Here is an 18944-nt window from a genome sequence, read left to right on the forward strand (position 1 = left end):
TACACATATATATATATATATATATATATATAATGGTTCTTTATCGATCAAACAAGAAAAAAGAGTATAACAAAAAGACAAAAAAAAAAGATGTTCGTATTATAAAAAAAGGCCCAAGCGGGTACATCTTGAGATGAAACTTTGAGACCAAAAAAAAAAAGAAAAAGAAAAGAAAGAGCACACAAGAAGTACAACGTTACACTCTAGGGTGATCATTATCAGTTTGATTATAAAAAAGATATCCTTGACCCTCAAGTAAGTAGTATGAATCTTATATAAATATATATACAATTTTGAATTTTATTGATGTGGATTTGTATTGATAAAAACAAATGACAAAATAAAATAAAATAAAAATAATAATTCAAAATAATTACATGTAATTAAAGGAGAAATGTCTGTGCTTGAAACACGCTCCGTGCAATAAGTAAGAATAAGATATTTTTATATTGTTATATATATATATTATATATATATATATATTTTTAAAGTAAAGCATAAAATAATAATATATGTATAAATATTTCTTTTATTCACATATAAAGTTCATCTTCCCACACGCAAGAATATATATATATAATACTAAACCCTAATCTGCACAATCGATAAGAGTTTCCATAGCAACAACAACAACAACAACAATAGTAATACTAATAGTAATAGTAATAGTAATAATGATAATGATAGTGATAATTTTTTTTTAAAAAAAAGCTCAAATTTAATTATATTATATTGTATTCTTTATCCAATACAATTTCCCTTTCTATTCAGTATATATATATATTATTTCTCGGTTGCGATTTCGGAATTCGTCAGTGTGGCCCTAGCATTCATCATCCACATATTATTTCCTATTTAAATACAAGACAAGAATATAATATATATATATATTTGTATCTTAAAAAGGGGGTCGTTATGCAACACCCTTCTTTTGTCAATCTTTTCTTTCTGCCATGACCTCCTCATTTTCACCTCACCAACCCATCGACAAACACGACTATACACACCACCTTCCCTCCCTATCTTCATCATCCTCACCATCGCCTCAAAGCCAGCATGAACAACTCAATACAGCAGACTGGGCCCACGCACAAGACAAGGATTATACCATGGAAGACAGCTTCTTATATCTTACAGAATGTCTTGCACAAGATCAGGAAGAAACGTAATAAAATCATTAATCTTCTTCTAAGAAAAATCATTTTAACAACTAACGAATTTTCTCTTTTATATATATATATATATATATATAGACCATTCACATTAAACACCAATATTAAACCTGAGTAAGAAAGAAGAAATATATATTTATGTATATATATATATATATATACAACTATATTTTATAGATTTTATTTTTATTTTTAAATAAGCACTATCAATTTCTTGCTCTTCTTGCTCTTCTTTCTCTTCTTCCTATTTTTGATCTTTATATATAAATTATATATATACATTCTTGTGTTTACTTTCGACTAAAGTTTAATCCGATAGACTACAGATTCGGGTACACGGTGTGCCGAGTACGGGAGCAAAATCGCGAGTGGAAACACAAATCAAGTTGTGTGTTCAGTTGGTTACAAACCAAGATGCCAAAGTACAAAACTGGTCTTATCTGCGTCTACATGACAACATGTTAGCCCGGTCCAAACAGAAAAAATCACAGCAGAAATCGCGTATGGACGGCAATCTGTCAACTCTCCTGTCAGACGAGTCAAATATCCTCACCCTCGAGGCAAAGGTGATCTGCGCAAGTAACGAGGCCAAGCAAGTCCGCATGTGTCACGGCTGCGTCAAGCGAGAGGTATATATATATAATTCTTTTTATTTATTTATTTTGCTCTAGTCATAATAATACAATTAAATTACATTACATTACATTACATTAAATTGCATTACATATATATACATTTGTATTTGTATTTATATTTATAATTTTTTTTCAATTGTAATAGCGTAAGAGAGCCGAGAGATCCAAAGACGGAAAAACCCCAGACATTGGGTTTGCCACACCAAACGAAGACGAACATCTAGAAGCTGAACGCGACCGAATCCTTTTATTTAACTGTGGCCCAATGGTCAGTTTTAGCTCTGGAGATGCCATCTTGCCAACAAGAATTACTTGTTACTGTCGCCATCACAACGAGAAAATCGGTTTTAGGTAAATGAACGTGGAGTAATTTATAAATAAATAAATAAAAAACATTTTGTGTATGTGTGTAAATGTATTTCTAACACATTCAATCTCACAGGGTCCGCTTTACGATGCGCAATGATCGCGGTACACTGGTCGCTACTGGTGACTCACCCCCTATTCTGATCACAGACGACCACAAGAGCCTCAAACAACGAGGACGGAAGCGTAGTCGACAGGATACCCCCGACTCACCAATAATACCATCCAGACGAACCTCAGTCACAGACTCTCCATCTCCAGAAATACCAAACATTGCCCTCCCAACACCTGTCAAAGACCTGCCCAGATGGCTCCAATGTATACCAACTCCAACAACTTCTCTCTTGGATTTCATCGAACAATCTCCAGGGCCACAGTCAGCATCTGTATCAACATCATCATACCAATTTAAATCTAAATCTAATTCTTCATCAGCATCAGCATCAGCATCAGCACCGGCATCAGTATCACTATCAGTATCAGCATCGGCACCAGCATCCGTATTATCATCACCCTCTTCCTCCTCTTCACTACTCTTGTCCCTTCCGACACCCAGTCAGGATGACATTGCCAATCCTTTTCCGGAAGAGTGGCCATTCAATCAGCGCAGAAGAACCTTCTCCACACAACTTTCAACTCCTCCCATACCCTTATCCTTACCCTTATCCCCACACCCATACCAGAGCCAGAGCCAGCACCAATATCATCAACACGAGCCTACTTCACCAGTGGTAGTACCTCACATAGATCGCATTGTACCCAATCGAGGCCCTACCTGTGGCGGTACAGAAATCACCATACTCGGCTCCGGGTTCTGCCGCGACCTCACCTGCGTGTTTGGCGAGCATGCTGCCAAAACAGTCTACTGGAATACAAACACCCTCGTGTGTGTGCTTCCTCCCGTCACCACGCCTGGTCCTGTCGTCGTGACATTTAAAGAACATCCGCTAGTACTTGGTGGCCAAGATATCACATTATTTACGTACTATGACGCCGGTGATCAAGCCTTGCTTGAACTTGCCCTTCAGGTTGTCGGGCTCAAAATGACCGGAAAGTTACAAAATGCCAAGCAAGTCGCCATGCGAATCGTACAAGGTGACAGCAACACCAACACCGACAACAATAACAACAATAACAACAACAATAACAATACGTCTGCCGATAATCATAAAGGAGGAGGAGGAGTAGGATTAGAAAATGATGGTACCCATGGCCATACAATGCTTCATCTTGCAGCCTTGCTAGGCTATGAAGAACTTGTGGCTGCCCTTCTTCCCGCTACGACCAACATTGATCTTCCAGATAAGAACGGTTGCACTGCATTCCATCTCGCGTGCACTACACCATCTTTGGCAGTCTGCAAGCTCCTGATTGAAGCAGGTGCCGATCCACTTGCACCCTGTGGTATAGCGAGTGTTCGCGAAAATACCTCTAATGTTCTCAAGATGCTGGCATCTATTGACATATCCAATTCATTCATTCCAAAACATGCAAATCCCTTTCAATCACATTACTTTAACAAATCAATTGCCCGTCGAGGTGCATCGATCTCAACATCAACCTCAAGTACACCATCCTCACCTTCATTATCTCTATCCGATCTTCCTCTCTTGGCTTCTCTTCTTTCTATAGTTCAAAGTTAACAATAAGAAAACAATCAAAAAAAAACCAAAACCAAAAACAAAATTCATTCGAAAGACAGAAAAGAAAGAGAGAACTAAAAGACTAATAGTCTAGATAATTATACCCCCCCTCCCTTACCCGCCTTCATTAACCGCTCTCACCATTGTCACTGTTGCTTCCAAATCATTTATACACATACACACATACACATACACACATACACATACACATACACATACACATACACATACACATACGCATACAAACATACATCATGCATTTTTATTTTTATTTTTATTTTAAAAAGAAATTCTACCTTGACTTGTAGTTAGCCGCTATCATCTTTACACCCACCCACCCATTTATATATATATATATATATATACCAGTCTATTATATTATTTATCAAGTAATAAAACTTATGCCAAAAGTTCCGATTCTATATTTTATGTGTAAAATAATTATAATTATAATTATAATTATAATTTCCTTTTTATTTTATTATTTTATTATTTATTTATATTTATTATGCCTACCAAATCATATACAAAAGAAAACTTGACATGTCATGTCTTGGTTGAGAATAATTCATTAGAATATATTGTCAAATCACCTGTTCCATTATTTGGTGTTGTTGATCTACTCTTAGGCTTGAGTGCAGCAATCGTTTCTTGGACATCTGTAAGTTAACAATAATATATATATATATATATATATATCTGTGTTTGTGCGTGTATTTATTTCTTCATTTGTAAGAGAGAGAGAGAGAGAAAACAAATAAAAAAGGCATTCATCAATATGTACATTAATGCAGCCATCTCTAGTACACACACATCCTCGATGGGTAGCTGCAATTGCCTTAATTTGGATCTGGTCCAAGTACAAAACGATTCATCATGGTAATCATCACCATCATCAATCGTACTTTATTGTTTAATAATACTATATATATATTTAGAAAGTTTACTTGTAATGCGTGACATTGGAATCCAAGTCAAGACTGTGTATTGGGGTGGAAGTGTCGTGTCTAAATTTATCAGTCGACGGGATATTGAAGACGTGGTGATCAATGAAGGAATCAACTTTTGGCAGATCAAGTCTTATATTGCAATCCTAGTTAAAGATCAGGAAAAGATGGTGATTGCTTTTCAGGCAAGTCATTATACTGCTATTATTATTATTATTATTATTATTATTATTATTATTATTATTATTATTATTATTATTTGATATTCATTTTATCTTGTTTCTTTTTTATTGTAGAATCTCCTTCCTTCATTAAGACCAGTTTTATTGGATGTATATCAAGGAACACGCTCAGTTCTGTTTCCAGCTCAACAATCGCTCTTTTTGAAGAAATAAGCCGATTTATTTATTTATTTATTTATATTTTAAAAGTACAAATATGCACTTGCATAGCTCACACTGCTGTCTGCCAATGTTTTGCAAGGGTTACTCTGGGCATACTTTACAAACTTGATATTTGGACTCAAGGTTTCATTGAGGTGAGCCACGGCACCCATCAGGATACCAATGGGGTGGCGGCCACAGATTGTGTTCTTGGTCTTTGCCAGATATGCTGCAAAATCATCAAGGTTCAGGGATTCAATCAGAGCCATGGCTTGGTGGTCAAGCTCTGAAATTGCAGCATGGATTGGAGTAGATTCGGGGGTTGGAGGACAATATGTGTATCCAAAGCGTTTTCCCCTACAAAAGCCAGTCATATCCACACACAAGAGTGATAAGAGTGATAAGAAAAAGAGAGAGAGAGAGAGAGAGAGAGAGAGAGATGTGATTAATAAATACCAAGACATATATATATATATATATATCTGTGGGTGGATAGAATCATTTACCAATGGCAAAAATCTGATGAAATGATAAACAAGCTTGTGGGATCATTGAGGTACTTGGCAAAGATCTTTCCATAGGCCTTTTCTTCTTCAACTTGGAGAGATCCAACCAGGACAGGTACAAGGGTGATATCATCAAGTTTACTGAGTAATGATTACCACAAGAACAACGAAAACACCATCATCATTATGTTATATATATTATTATTATTAACACACTGTTACAATCATGATTCTATTTACTTACTTTTCGAAAATCTTTGCAATAAATGGCAAATGCAACTCAAGACTGTGTTCATTTACATCAACAGAGGGTGGCATCCAGCCAAATACACCAGTATCAAACAATTCCTTTGAAACTAAGATTATATACCCATTTATCTTTAGTTTTAACAGTACCTTCAATTATATTATTTATATTGTATTGTATCAAAGTAAAATAAAAATCAAGTCTTCTTACCTTGTGTATCCACAGAAAGATCACCCAAGGGTGTTTCATAAGACTTGAATTTTGAAAGTGCACAGCCTTCAAGGTAGGTGTGGTGAGACGGACCCAACAAAAAGACACGCTTACTAAAATTATAATCAATATGTATATGTATCAAAAAAAAAGAAAAGAAATTTCCATCAAATATCATCCAATATGTCAAAAACAAAAAAACAAACACACAATTAAAAAATTATATTTACAGCAAGAAAAACCACCGATACTTACATTGGATCAGGATTTATACAGGCATAGGCGTATGCAGCTGTTGGACCACTGTATGCATAACCAGCGTGTCTACAAGTACAAGTATAAATATACACATATGTAAATATCCTTGTTTCTTGTATAGACTATTAATTACACACACACACACACACACATACATTATACATGTGTCTGTGCTTGTGCCTATCTATGTAAGGATATGTATATAATTACGGGCCAATCAATGCTCTGGCTCCTGGAATAGGCTTGGTGAGATATTTTTCAGCAAGCTGTAGATTGCTACTAAGCTCTTGGTTCAGTTTTTCAGCTATAGAGAAATAGATATAAAAATATAGAAAATACATGTCAGTTAAGCTTTACAGAATGTCAACCTCCTAATCCTTACGTATATTGGAGTACCATGATCCCGCGTGGCTAGCAATGCGTTTCATTGTTCGGAATGATCAAAGTAAAAATAGATATGTATATATATTTATACTAAAGAGAAAAAAAGGCAAATATTACCAAAAGGTTGAAAATATAACTAGTTTAATGTGTGTGCGTGTGTGTGTGTGTTTATATATACAAATACAGAGAGAGAGAAATAGAGAGAGTTAGAGGTTTGTATATTTATACAGTGTACATTATGAACATCACGTGCGCATGAATTTTAAAGGGTTTGGAATTTATGCTTTATTGTGCATTGTGATAATTTTCGGTAATTATATTAACCGAATCATCAAGTCCCCTTTTTTTTTGCTTTTCCTTTCTTTAGACAGCACTTAACACATATACACACACACACACACAATTTTTAAATTCGTGTTTGTCTTTAAATACGTATCTATTGATTGATTGATCAATTAATCGCTTTATTTTCATTTTCATTTTTACAGGGTACTTGGTTTATTAATCATATTAAAGTCTAGCGAATTCCACCAAGACTAACCCTTGGCCACGGATCAACAACACTGCCGACTGAGGTAAGCGATCACGAAGACTACTAAATGCCGGAATCTGTCCCTCGGTCCACTCGTCGTAAAAGCAGCCCAGGGTAACAGGCAAGGATGTTTGGTTAGCAGGGTATGTTGCACCCCACGCAACAGGAGCCCCAAAGACACCCGTGTAAGAAACCAATGTGCGGATTTCGGTGTCCTTGACATAATGATTATTCACCCATGCTTGTGTGATATTGGTGGGCTGGTTTTTATGGTCCTCAAACATGATTCGGCAGTGCATACTGTTCTTTGCTGTAAATACGCCCTCAATTGTACAGCTCTCGTCTGTACACACCGTCTCTGCAGTCCAATCAAATTCTGCAGGGTCACTTCCAAACTCAGGCAGATGTTTGGAGCTTGTGCCGACTGCAGCAGCAGTAGCAGCAGAATCGTTTGTAGTGGTATAGGTGCATTTGGTTTGATAGGTCAGATGGGGTTTGCATTCTAGGCTGATAAGTTCGTTCGGATCAAGGGTGCGTGTGAGAGTGTTTTGGAGACCCGCGGCAGAGACGATCTGAACAGAAGAGGTGGCTTGGGTAGTGTTGTAGAACTGATTGAAGACCAGCTTGTTTGGTGACCATCCGGCATTGAATGGCTGAAGAGCAGAGCAGATCGTAAAAAGAAAGACAAAAAAGACTCCAAGAACAATGGCAGAAGAATTTTTGTTTTCGGCAACATGGATCCATGGCAAGAAGTGCATTACTAGTAAAATAATAGGTAGACCAACCAATACATAGACTTGATACAATAACAACAAATGTGAGACACACAAACACACACATACATATAATAATAATAATAATAATAATAATAGATTATTATTATTATTATTAGTATTATTATTATTATTATTACCTGCTACTTCTGGAGTTCCATCTACAGTGGCATGTCGCATAGAGTCCATGGTGAGGTACCAACTTTCAACCAGGATAATACTGGGTACAAGTATCTGAGACAAAAGAACACTGGGCAAGCGCCAAGAATTTCTGCGGGGTAAAAAGTGATACAATCCAAACGAAACTGCCGAACTGGCCAAGATAAAGATAAAGAAGAACATGAAACTCAGTCGCAGGGTTCCAAGATAGATTGATAGAGCAGTAAAGAGCCACCAAAGACTGGTGAGGCCCAGTAATCCGATATTGGGATTATTCAGAGCAACTCTGAGAGGTGGAGAGATACGAGTGAGAAGGGCTTGAGACAGAACAAGCCCAAGAACACAGGCAACAAGAATGTAAAGAGCCACAAAGTAGATATTTCCATAGGTAACCTGATAAAAATTGACAGAGTTGTAAGTGGGTGCAAGAGTGCATTGGTTGTGTAGGGTTTGATAAGATAGAAGAAAACATTGGCCAGTCAATGAATCAAGCAAGCAATCAATGGATTGATTTATGTATATTATAGAAAGAAAGAAAGAAAGAAACTTACAAGAGGGTTTACGGCCATCAAAATACACACAGCCAGACCAAAACACACCATGACACCAAGCAAACCAACTAGAGTGGCCAGGATGCTTTGAGAGAGAGTTTTTGTGTATAAGGAAAGATGGGCAGCCGAAGAGCGTTTGGTATAGACTGCCCAGCCAAGGACTGCGGCCGGGAAGCCCAACAGTCCGATAAAGTTGAGGATCTGGTAAGTAGAAAATGTGTAGACAAACAGAAATCGGCCAAGGATATCAAAGTAAACCATCTGTCTGTCTTCTTCGTCTTCTTCTTTGGTTCTTTTGATCTTTTGGGTCAGTCCATCGGCAGCATCCATTCCACGCACAGTGTGGAGTGCAACTTCGCCCATGTATTGGACTGCTTCTGGAGTGATGTGGGCCAGATCGTCTCGGGTGGTATGGTAGTGGGACCGAGGATAGTAGAATGCAATATCGACACCAGGTTTACCATTTTGCGTAAAGATGGTATAGTCGGTGTCACTGTAATTTTATTGCCGTATATAATTATGTTAATTACTTTTTATTTCTCTCATTTGATTTGGTTTTGGTTACCTCTTTAAAAGTTTTGTTTTAAACATATCATTGCCTAGTGGAGATGCATGTACAAAATGTACCCCACTCGAGGCCAAGCTGCGGAGAGCATAAAGACTAGAGCTTCTAAAAATGATGGCCCGACCACCTGCACCAGCGCCTTCGAGATTGACAAATGCTTTGACAGAGGGATACCAGGGATGTTTCACAAACGATTTTGCACCCAGCAAACCACCTTCTTCAAATGCATTAAAGAGGAAGATAAGGGAATGCTGAGGAGGGTGGTCCATGAAATATCTGAGCAGTTCTAGTGTAACTGCAACACTTATTCCATTATCTGTCACACCTGCACTTGTGGGTACACTATCTACAAAAAACACACACAAAGAAAGAGAATCATTAAAAGAAACGAAAGACAAGTGGTTAACAAGTATAATTTGTAATTTGTTTAGTGATTAGCCTTTTTTTTAAGCTTTTAGTATTACATGTATGTGTGAATTGGATTGAATTGAATTGAATTGAATTGAATTGAATTATGGTTTATCACATTCTAATATTACCATAATGTGCGTTAATCAAAATCGCATCATCCGTGTTTGATTTTCCTTGGATGCGTACAAGAATGTTGCGAGAAGCAACAAACCAATGTTCATCTAATAAATAGTAGTATGTTTATTTAGCCCATTTATTTCATTCTTTCTTTAACACACATGTATCTTAATACCAGAAAAATTACTATAATCATCGTATGTTTTTTTTATTCTTCTCTTTATGTAGACATATAATATGTACCTTTTGCAACAAAGTAACTGTTTGCGACCAAGAACATTGTATCATTTACAACCACATCTACAGAAAGTCCACGCGCACGACCTTCTGTCTGAAACTCCAAGGCAAGAGATCCAAGCCAATGGTTGAGCCGATTGAATTCATGTGAGTTCATCGAATGTGGTTCGGTAAATTGGGATAGATATGTGTCGTAAGCGTGCATTCCTGCAAATCCATCGGTAGCTATAGCATCCTTGTCGACCAAGACTGTTGGAAGGGTGGTTCGGATAGATTGAATGATGTAGGCGAACAAGAAGAAGCCAAGTGATACAATTCCATATAGTTTTGCAGTTCTGTAATGTCCACTCGTTAGCTTTACTGGCCTAGGCAACAGAGAGCTATTCTCTGTATCCGACATTAGAGATTATATTAAAGAAAGAAGGAAAGAAAGAAAGAAGAAAATATATGCTTTTTTTTTAAATATAAATATATATATTATATTTTAATGCTTGTTTCTTAGTTGGATTATTCATTATTTATATTCCGATATCAGCTCAAATGATATGCTACTGCTTAACATTTGTGGGAATACCCGAGAAGACGGACATTGATGCTTTTTGAAAGGACATTTAGGAATTTGATCAATTATTCAATTATTTAGCCATTCAGCCCATTCAACTATTTATCTGCTTATATAATTATCAACTACACACTCACACTCTATCACACATACATCTTTATCCACATTTATCCCTTTTGATTCTTGTGTGTGTGTGTGTGTGTGTGTGTGTGTGTGTGCGCATATATATGATACTATTAACGCCTGATTCTGTCATTTATCAATTAATAGTTTATCAATAAAAGTGAAATCTCACATTAATATTCTTTTCCTTTCTTTCAACAAAGCATGTACACCAACACACTTGCTTTTTTTTAAAAGGTGTGAGAGTCGAGAGAGGCTTAGTAACAAAAAAGTCACACACACACACACACATGCTTTCATTAATATCTCAAGTTGGACCATCCTCATTTTGAGTACTTGCTTCCTGTCAAATATATACACACACAAATTTGAAGAAAATATTCTTTGAAGGAGTATACAGGAACATCAAGTCATGTTTTCCTCTTTACGAACCGCTACTTTAAAGCATAATGGCCTCTTGACTCGTAGTGTGCCTGTAAGCTTATCTTCTTTTCACTTTGTTCCTCTTCCTACTACTACTACTACTACTACACCTTATTTTTCTCCTGCTCTTATTTCCAAAGACTATTTTTCTTTTCTTGGTTGACATTTCATTCTAGTCATTCTCTCGTTCAGTTACAACCACCAGAACTCTAAAGGTCAGCAAGACTACCGACAGTCAACCCGTAACCATCAAAACCGACAAATACCGCTCCGATAAACCACGCACAGCCTATACACGGACTACGGCACCCTCGGCTATCGAGGGTGAACAAGTGATTGAAAATAGCTTTAATAGTAATACAACCAGTAGTGGCGGCGTACCTTCTACTGTGCCAACTGGATCTACAGACTATTTCCCAAAATCAGTTCAGTTTGATCGTTCTTTGGATGATTTTGACGATGCCGAATCCCGTAATTGGTCAACATCTTTCCATGGACTTTCAACCCAACCATTCTCCTCTGAAATTTCTAATTTGTTGATGCAGCCAATCAATGAAAGTGACATTGAAGTAAAACCAGGTAAAAGAAAGTTCACCAGCTTAATAAATGCTACATTTTTTTTTGTTTAACCGGGAAATCGGTATATTTCTTTTATTTTTATTTTTTGAAACAAGTATTTTATATAAATATTAAAGGAAAAGGAGAACAAGGTTTGCTAAATTTCAAATGATGTTTAGATGGCATGATTTATCTTCCAGAGATAAAGTATCGTCGTATCCTAAATATTGCATTTGGACCTGGAGGTACGGAATAAAACAACATCTATATATTTTACTTACTGGCATTGACTTGTATTTAGGCTGGGGTTTGGCTCCTCGCGGTGAACATTCAATCTCACCAAAGAATGTATCGCGTGAGTATGCTCTTGTGTGTCATGGAAGGTAAAGAAAGATGATGAATATTGGATGATTAAAGAATATATATATAAATCATTGGATGTTGGGTGGTAATTTTGGTTTATTTAGATTTGTGTCTCAGGCAAGAGGTGAACAAGATTACTTTGATGTCTCTGGTCTCCCAACTGCATCAGAGGGATGTAAAAGTAATGCGTTGATGAGATGCTGCAAAGATTTGGGTATTGCATCTGAACTCTGGTAAGATAAATTTCCGGTATAAGCAAAACAAGGACAAAAACATACGCAGTTCTTGTATGCATATATAACCATTTACTAATATTGTCCCTTTTTTTTTAAAATATATATATATATATATAATAATTAGGGATCCTTCATATATTCGCAAGTTTAAAAAGAAGCATTGTGTCGAAGTTTGGGCTGAGCATCAAGTAACCAAGCGAAAGAAGAAGCTCTGGAGAAAGAAGGACGAAACAATTGGTCAGTTATTTGAATTAAACGTATTCTTTCCAATTCTTTATTTCTCTGTGATTACAAATATTAATACTCGAAACCAAATCAAATTTGAATAGATTATCCCTTCAAGGAGACTTCAATGGTTTAATGATATCTTTCAAACAACCACAACAAGTAATCACATAAATGTATATAATTATATACAATCATTTCAATATATAAATATCCTGCTGTACACTATGGTAAAACACAAAACAAAAACATACAAGAGAAAAAGATATATATATATATATATATATGTGCGTGTGGTATGTTAAAATAATATATTGGCCAACACTGCCTTGATATCTTGGTTTCTCCAATAAATTTTGACCCACTGCAGCTTGAGCTTTTGTGTCAGGATGCCATCAACAATAGTCTTTTTCTCGGGAAAGAAAGAAAAAAGAGCTTAAAGCTTCATTTGACCACCTCATTCTAAATTTATGTGGTATTTCTTGTACGTCTAATCTATTAATAAAATATATATCTCTCTCTCTTTTTAAAAAGAATCATTTCACTTATTTTTGGAGGTTTATTGTGGTTTTTAGTTGGGTTGCTTTGTTATCGAAAGATGTTTCTGATGTGGGAACTGATTGACCCATATTACAGTACTTTCTACTTTAAATTTAAACGATTCCAGTTTCTTTTTCTGGGCGAATCAAAATGAATTTTTGGACAATAAATTTGCCTTTTTTAGACAAAGAGGAAATGTAATCGAGACAGAAGAATTAGTTGCCAAAGTGTATTACATGTTTTACAGACAAGTATACTTTGACCTTTGACGTTTGGATGGTCTATTAGGGTCCTACTTTTGCATATTTTGCAGATCTTAGAGGCTGGATGTTCATCAATTGGTAGTACTAGAAGATCACCAGCAACACTACAGCGTAAACCTTTCAGCTTCACCCGATCCTTCCCAAACATCCCGTTCCCGAACACAACAAATGGAACTTTTGATTTGTCTTCTGGATATCTTAATGGTTTCAACTTATATCTCATAGTAAAGTATATAAAATCAGTAGGCTTACACCAAGACATAAAACTGTATTTTTGAACTTACTTCTTATATTGTTACTGCCTATTTTTCCCTTTCTTACTTTTGTTTTGGCGTTCTTGTTTTCTGTTCTTCTTCCTAAAATGTCTTCTCCTATTGTATCTAGCACTGCCGCTCAACAAAATATTGACCATCATGTCAGGAGCTCTTTGTTTGCCTTGGTATAAGTTGAACCGATATTTAGCAGTATTATAGTCACAAAAAGTAAACAAAGTGTCCATGTTGGGAAGCATGTAATCGGCATACCGAAGAAATTGTATGTTTCTGCCAGTTTTAGCTGAAGGTGTAGCAGACTCGATTGCTGTAATTCCAGCAGTATCCTTTTCTTGTTGCAATTTCCTGGCATACAATGTAGAGCCTGTCAGATGATAATATTCCTTGGTTGTACAATGTCTCAGTTGATGTTCATTAGGATCAAGTCCAACAGCAGCTGTAAAAACTGTCTTTCTGCCAGGGTCAAGGAAGCTTGGTCGATACATTTGGGTAACCTCTTTGAAGATAAAAACTTTAATACCCAAATCATGGTCTACGATTGATATTTAGTCTGTCGTATTATTTCTTTTATACTGAGTGATAATCAAGTATTCCTTAGGAATACGCTTCAATTATTTTTCTAAAGCAAGCCTAATATGATATAAGCTATAAAAGTTATACTTGTTGGACCTTACTTTATCATCTAAAAATGCCCAAATATGCTCCATAGGGTTAAGGTCAGGGCTTTGTTGTGGCCAGTCAGACAAAATTTGGAGCTTCCGTTATTTCTTCCATGCTGTAGTTAGCACACTTGTGTATGAGCTGGCATTATACCCTTGAAGCTTATAGCGTCTCAAGCTATCTTTTTGCTTGAAAGCAGACAAGGAGGGGAGGTACGTATCTTCCAAAGTTTCGATGTACTTCTTTGGATCCATATTTCTTGTCATAATTTTTGGATTTCCGACAGCTTTGCCATAAGAGAACCTCCTCCAAACTTCATGGTCGGTGAGACAAAGTTGGAGAGGAGACCGGTGTTGTCTTACTCAAGAACTCTCTTGCGCCCATCACTTCCGCAGAACTTGAATATATTTTCATCAGACCAGATGGTGGGGTTCCAGTCTGTGAAGCTCCAGTCCAAATTAGCGTTAGTCAATTCCAAGCGTTTTTTTTTTTCATATTAGCCTCTGTAATCTTTGGCTTCTTGATTAGTCTTCGAGAGTATATTCCTTTACTATGAAGAAACATTCGGAATTTTATAGTTGAGGTGGGATTGGCAGCGGCTTTTCTTATTGCTGACATTGGCTGCAATGGATCCCTTTTGATGTCATAGAAGATCTCTCTGAAAACCCTTTCTTTCAGATCTAAAGTCCTTCCTGGGTTCTTGACTCTCCCGTGCGAGTTGGTTTCTTTGTATTGGTCAAGTACTCTGACCACAACATGTGTGCTAACATTGAGCATTTTAGCAATGTCTGATTACTTGGAATTATGTTGAATGCTCTTGCGTACAATAATCACAGGGGTTACATTGTCTGTCTTTTTAATAAGCTTAGAAGAAGACTCGGAGTCTGTTTTGATGCATTCAGTTTTGTAATTCATTATGAATGGTGTTAATTTAGAAGAAGAATAAAGCTTTGCAAATATAAAAGAAATATCGGGTTTTAAAAATGCGCCTTTTTCTTTATTATCACTCAGTGTAGCAAGCTCAGGGCACACTTCGGCTCTACATTGCGAAGCTCCTCCCCCAGTTTTTTATATATATATGCAATAGCCCTATAACTAGAGCTAAGTCTATTCCAGACTGTTAATTTATCTGATGGTATGTTTATAGTGCTTGTAACTCTTTTTGCATTCCCCATTTGACAGACAGAATACCAAACATGTTGTGTAAAGATGCAGTGAGGGATATCGTTGTTTTGGAGTTGTTGAGAGCAAAGTGTAATGTAATAGTTTCCAAAGATCTTGGCACGGAATACTATATCTCTGGTGTCTTTTCTAACAGAAAAGGTTGCTGACTCTAGGCGGTTTATATGCTGTATTATCAATACCAAAAGCAAAAAGGCAAAACAAAAAAAAAAGAAGAAGAGCAGGACCTTTCGGCTGGGATAAATCGATCCTATTTTACGCCCACTATACTCACGTGGATGGGTGGACAATTTGTCATTTTGTCATTTATCATCCCACAACATTTAATTCATTTCGATATCTAGCCCTTCAAAATTCATCGGCATTGAGGATCCCTGAACTTCCTTCTTTCGCTCCGCGGTCTAGTCGCTTCCGGCCCGGTTTCAATAAGCCTTTTTTCTGTTATCTATATTATTTATTGAAACAGATGATTTGAACTTTAGTAAATCTAATCAACATCCCAATTGAATTTTTTCTTTATTTCTTTTGGTTTCGAATATTCCTCGTACAGCATGGTTTTGCTTCTACAGACTTTGAATTCTACATGAGAATCGTACGATTTGGTAGAAAGCTTCCTTTTTAAAGGTGGTGAGCCCACCTAACCCGATCCTTTATCTTTCCAGAAAGAAAGAAAAGGGTGGAGCTATACCGATTTTGTGGGCGGACGGGTCTCTGCTAAATTCCAATTAAAAGAAAACTAATTTTTTTGTTATTATTCTGGTCGAGTGTCAACACAAACATCTCGTATAGAGTTTGATTGATATCTCAAATGTTTTTCTGCGATGGTGGTCGGAAAATATGGGTAGGCTCCTGACAGTTCTTTGGAAATGTTGCGATTTTTCTATCCACTCCAAGCACACAAAATTTCCTTTTTTTTTGGCATAATAGAGAGCAAATGCGATGTCAATGGTAATAGTGATACGATGGTTATTCGACTACTATTGTCTAGATAGATGTATAGACAAATAGCTGATTGATTTTACCATTATTTTTCTTTAAAAAAAGAATTATCTTTCTGTTCTATCATTCTCTTCTTCTCTCCTTTATTTATGCATTTCTTCTATTTTGTAATGCCGAGCTCTTATTCTCAGGCACAAAGAAGAATCCAATGACGCAGTTGTTTTCCATTGAAGCCAAAAACTATATACCAAAAAAGAAATGAAAAATAGAGTTTATCAATCATTTTAATCGTGTATTCAAGTGTCTATTCAGAGGAGCTTCATTGTGTAGAAGCTACTCTTCTTGTGAGGTGGTATGTATGTGTACGTGTATTTATGTACGTGTGTATGCGGGCAAGGTATTTAAAGCAAAATGTCAATGCAACTTTAGGAATCTTGGTACGAAAGGGCCAGGGTCCAGATGACTGCATCGCACGTGTTTCTCATTTTCCACAAAAATTTCCTTCTCCCTCCTCTCTATCTATCTATCTCTCTCTCTGTGTGTGTGTGTGTGTGTTTGATCATTCGGCTTTACATGGTGACAAGCAACTTAAATTGGCAGCCACAAATTGTATAAATAAAGGACCCACAAAGGCAAACATCAGAAATTATATTTTTAAAATTTCACATTTCGCTGCCTTTCTCACCCGAACATCTTTCTCTTTTCTCTCTTCCCTTATTCTCTCTTTCTCTTTCACATATTTACTCTATAAGACATGGCCGTTCAAATCATCATCTTATTCTTCGTCTTCCTCAAAGCCGTGACTTATATCGCAGTCCCTACTCAGGACGAAGAAGACGAAAAACACATTGTCGAACAAGACACCTATTACGAGCCCACAACAATGGAACCTGACTGGTCTCTAAGAGTCTACATTTCAGCCTTATCAACCTAAACCATTTCCAAAAGCCACAAAAACCTCCAAAACCTCCAAAACCGACTTATCAAATCTATCAAATGTCCAATTTCTACCAGGGCCTTGTATATATATATATAATAATAATAACAGCAACAATAATTTTCTTTTTCTTCTTCTGGCATACGCATATAACCATCATCATCTATTTATTTATTCTTTTATCCTCTTTTCTTTTCAATAAATATTTACACAATGAACTCCATCTAAAATCGCAAATATTTTGTATGTTTATGTGTTTCTTACTCTATTTTTCATTAAATCTCCTATCCTTTTTCCCCGCATCACGCTCACCCATATAAAATAAAGTAAAATATAATATAAAAGAAAGAATTAAGAGATGATCATTATAGTAACACACGAAATACCAATCTTGTCCACAGGAGATTTTAGCCAGCAAAATAATAATAATTTTTTGTTCTCCTTTTCAGGTTGAATACTATAATGCAATATCTTTTGTGTGTGTGTGTGGGAGAGGGGGGTGGTGTTCTGTGCACACAAGAATAGCCTAGCTTGATTTTGAAATAGTGATAATAAAGATTGAGGTCAAAATTGAAATGGAAATATGAACATAGACAGAAAAAACATGTGGACGAGCAAGCAGGCCATAGATGCATAGAAGCTAATAAATAAAGATACACGGGGGGGCATCGAAGAGAAAGGAAAGAACTATATTTACTACTGAAGGCGCATTTTTGATTTTTTTTGTAAAACATCCTTTAGACTCAGAATATGATGAGAATAGAAATAATAACAACAGGACAAGGTTGGCATGGTGACATTTCTTATTTGCCATCGTCATCCAAGTTTGATTAATAGTCTTGTGCACCAAACAAGAAAAATAAGGAAACTAATAAAATAACAACAGAACCTCTTTATTATCAAGAGACTGTTTAATGCTAATATTCTTATTCCTATTCATTCGTCATCAAAGTAAATTAAGGTATCTAGATTCTAATCAACATTCGATTACGACACAACCAAGAAAAATTCAAACCAAAGTTGAGTTTGGAGCTGTCAAAACAGATATTTGGATAAAGTACAAGATGAAAATACATGGCAACTGTGTCTGTGTGTTTTAAATAAACGACACTTGTACTTTAATTCTCATTACTACTTTCTTTATTGACCATGGCTTGTCTGGCTGTGTATAGCATATCATATCATATCATATTATGCACATTAAGATTAAGATTAACTCCCATTTGTTCCAAGCAAATAAATTATAGTAAAATCTGTTTCTAATGTATCATACAAAAAAATCTTATTCTTATCTTCTGGTGTGTCAAAACAAGAGAAGCTGTGGTTAGAGTTTAGTCAAGTCAATGGCTATAACATCATAGTACAGAAGAAATGGAAAGTTAACAAATCTTGTCTTTACAGTTTCCCTGACAAACAAGCTGTTTATGTGCCTGACATTCAGCAACTGTTACATGCAGGATAATTTGTCCGACTACATCCCATTTCACACACACAGAGAGAGTAGGTGTGGGGATATCTACCAGGGATCTACACTGGTCGAGAATATTAAATATGCATGCTGGCCA

General features: G+C 36.2%; 8 protein-coding genes across 8 annotated transcripts; 3 read left to right on the forward strand and 5 right to left on the reverse strand.

Moving 5' to 3' along the window:
• Positions 1-832: 832 nt before the first annotated feature.
• PHYBLDRAFT_189303 (hypothetical protein) lies at positions 833-4222 on the forward strand. The gene is made up of 7 exons (XM_018439642.1): positions 833-1165; positions 1254-1286; positions 1492-1801; positions 1953-2158; positions 2250-2549; positions 2730-3169; positions 3410-4222. Exons 1-7 carry the CDS (start codon positions 954-956, stop codon positions 3814-3816), a joined length of 1908 nt encoding a protein of 635 aa, XP_018284437.1. The 5' UTR covers positions 833-953; the 3' UTR covers positions 3817-4222.
• Positions 4223-4324: 102 nt separating this feature from the next.
• PHYBLDRAFT_152471 (hypothetical protein) lies at positions 4325-5158 on the forward strand (the record flags this gene model as incomplete). The annotated part of the gene is made up of 4 exons (XM_018432924.1): positions 4325-4477; positions 4611-4695; positions 4755-4933; positions 5060-5158. 4 exons carry the CDS (start codon positions 4325-4327, stop codon positions 5156-5158), a joined length of 516 nt encoding a protein of 171 aa, XP_018284438.1.
• Positions 5149-6795, reverse strand: PHYBLDRAFT_137295 (hypothetical protein; the record flags this gene model as incomplete). The annotated part of the gene is made up of 7 exons (XM_018429848.1): positions 5149-5503; positions 5653-5793; positions 5897-6008; positions 6110-6222; positions 6365-6433; positions 6578-6671; positions 6750-6795. 7 exons carry the CDS (start codon positions 6793-6795, stop codon positions 5188-5190), a joined length of 891 nt encoding a protein of 296 aa, XP_018284439.1. The 3' UTR covers positions 5149-5187.
• Positions 6796-7196: 401 nt separating this feature from the next.
• Positions 7197-10499, reverse strand: PHYBLDRAFT_79948 (hypothetical protein; the record flags this gene model as incomplete). The annotated part of the gene is made up of 6 exons (XM_018443530.1): positions 7197-8079; positions 8197-8608; positions 8767-9259; positions 9332-9677; positions 9871-9963; positions 10103-10499. 6 exons carry the CDS (start codon positions 10494-10496, stop codon positions 7262-7264), a joined length of 2556 nt encoding a protein of 851 aa, XP_018284440.1. The 3' UTR covers positions 7197-7261.
• A 1178-nt stretch (positions 10500-11677) lies between these two features.
• On the forward strand, positions 11678-12690 carry PHYBLDRAFT_119220 (hypothetical protein; the record flags this gene model as incomplete). The annotated part of the gene is made up of 5 exons (XM_018428670.1): positions 11678-11783; positions 11942-12007; positions 12064-12145; positions 12230-12358; positions 12486-12690. Coding segments are annotated over 5 exons (588 nt in total), but the record flags the coding sequence as incomplete, so codon positions are not given.
• A 549-nt stretch (positions 12691-13239) lies between these two features.
• Positions 13240-14146, reverse strand: PHYBLDRAFT_175213 (hypothetical protein; the record flags this gene model as incomplete). The annotated part of the gene is made up of 3 exons (XM_018437448.1): positions 13240-13301; positions 13390-13578; positions 13711-14146. 3 exons carry the CDS (start codon positions 14144-14146, stop codon positions 13240-13242), a joined length of 687 nt encoding a protein of 228 aa, XP_018284442.1.
• Positions 14147-14789: 643 nt separating this feature from the next.
• PHYBLDRAFT_70864 (hypothetical protein) lies at positions 14790-15236 on the reverse strand (the record flags this gene model as incomplete). The annotated part of the gene is made up of 2 exons (XM_018442351.1): positions 14790-15084; positions 15118-15236. 2 exons carry the CDS (start codon positions 15234-15236, stop codon positions 14790-14792), a joined length of 414 nt encoding a protein of 137 aa, XP_018284443.1.
• A 92-nt stretch (positions 15237-15328) lies between these two features.
• Positions 15329-15801, reverse strand: PHYBLDRAFT_70865 (hypothetical protein; the record flags this gene model as incomplete). Its single annotated transcript, XM_018442352.1, has 2 exons — positions 15329-15670; positions 15778-15801. 2 exons carry the CDS (start codon positions 15799-15801, stop codon positions 15329-15331), a joined length of 366 nt encoding a protein of 121 aa, XP_018284444.1.
• Between the last annotated feature and the right edge of the window lie 3143 nt (positions 15802-18944).

The sequence above is a fragment of the Phycomyces blakesleeanus genome (genome assembly GCF_001638985.1).
Source record: "Phycomyces blakesleeanus NRRL 1555(-) unplaced genomic scaffold PHYBLscaffold_36, whole genome shotgun sequence".
Lineage (NCBI taxonomy): Eukaryota > Fungi > Mucoromycota > Mucoromycetes > Mucorales > Phycomycetaceae > Phycomyces > Phycomyces blakesleeanus.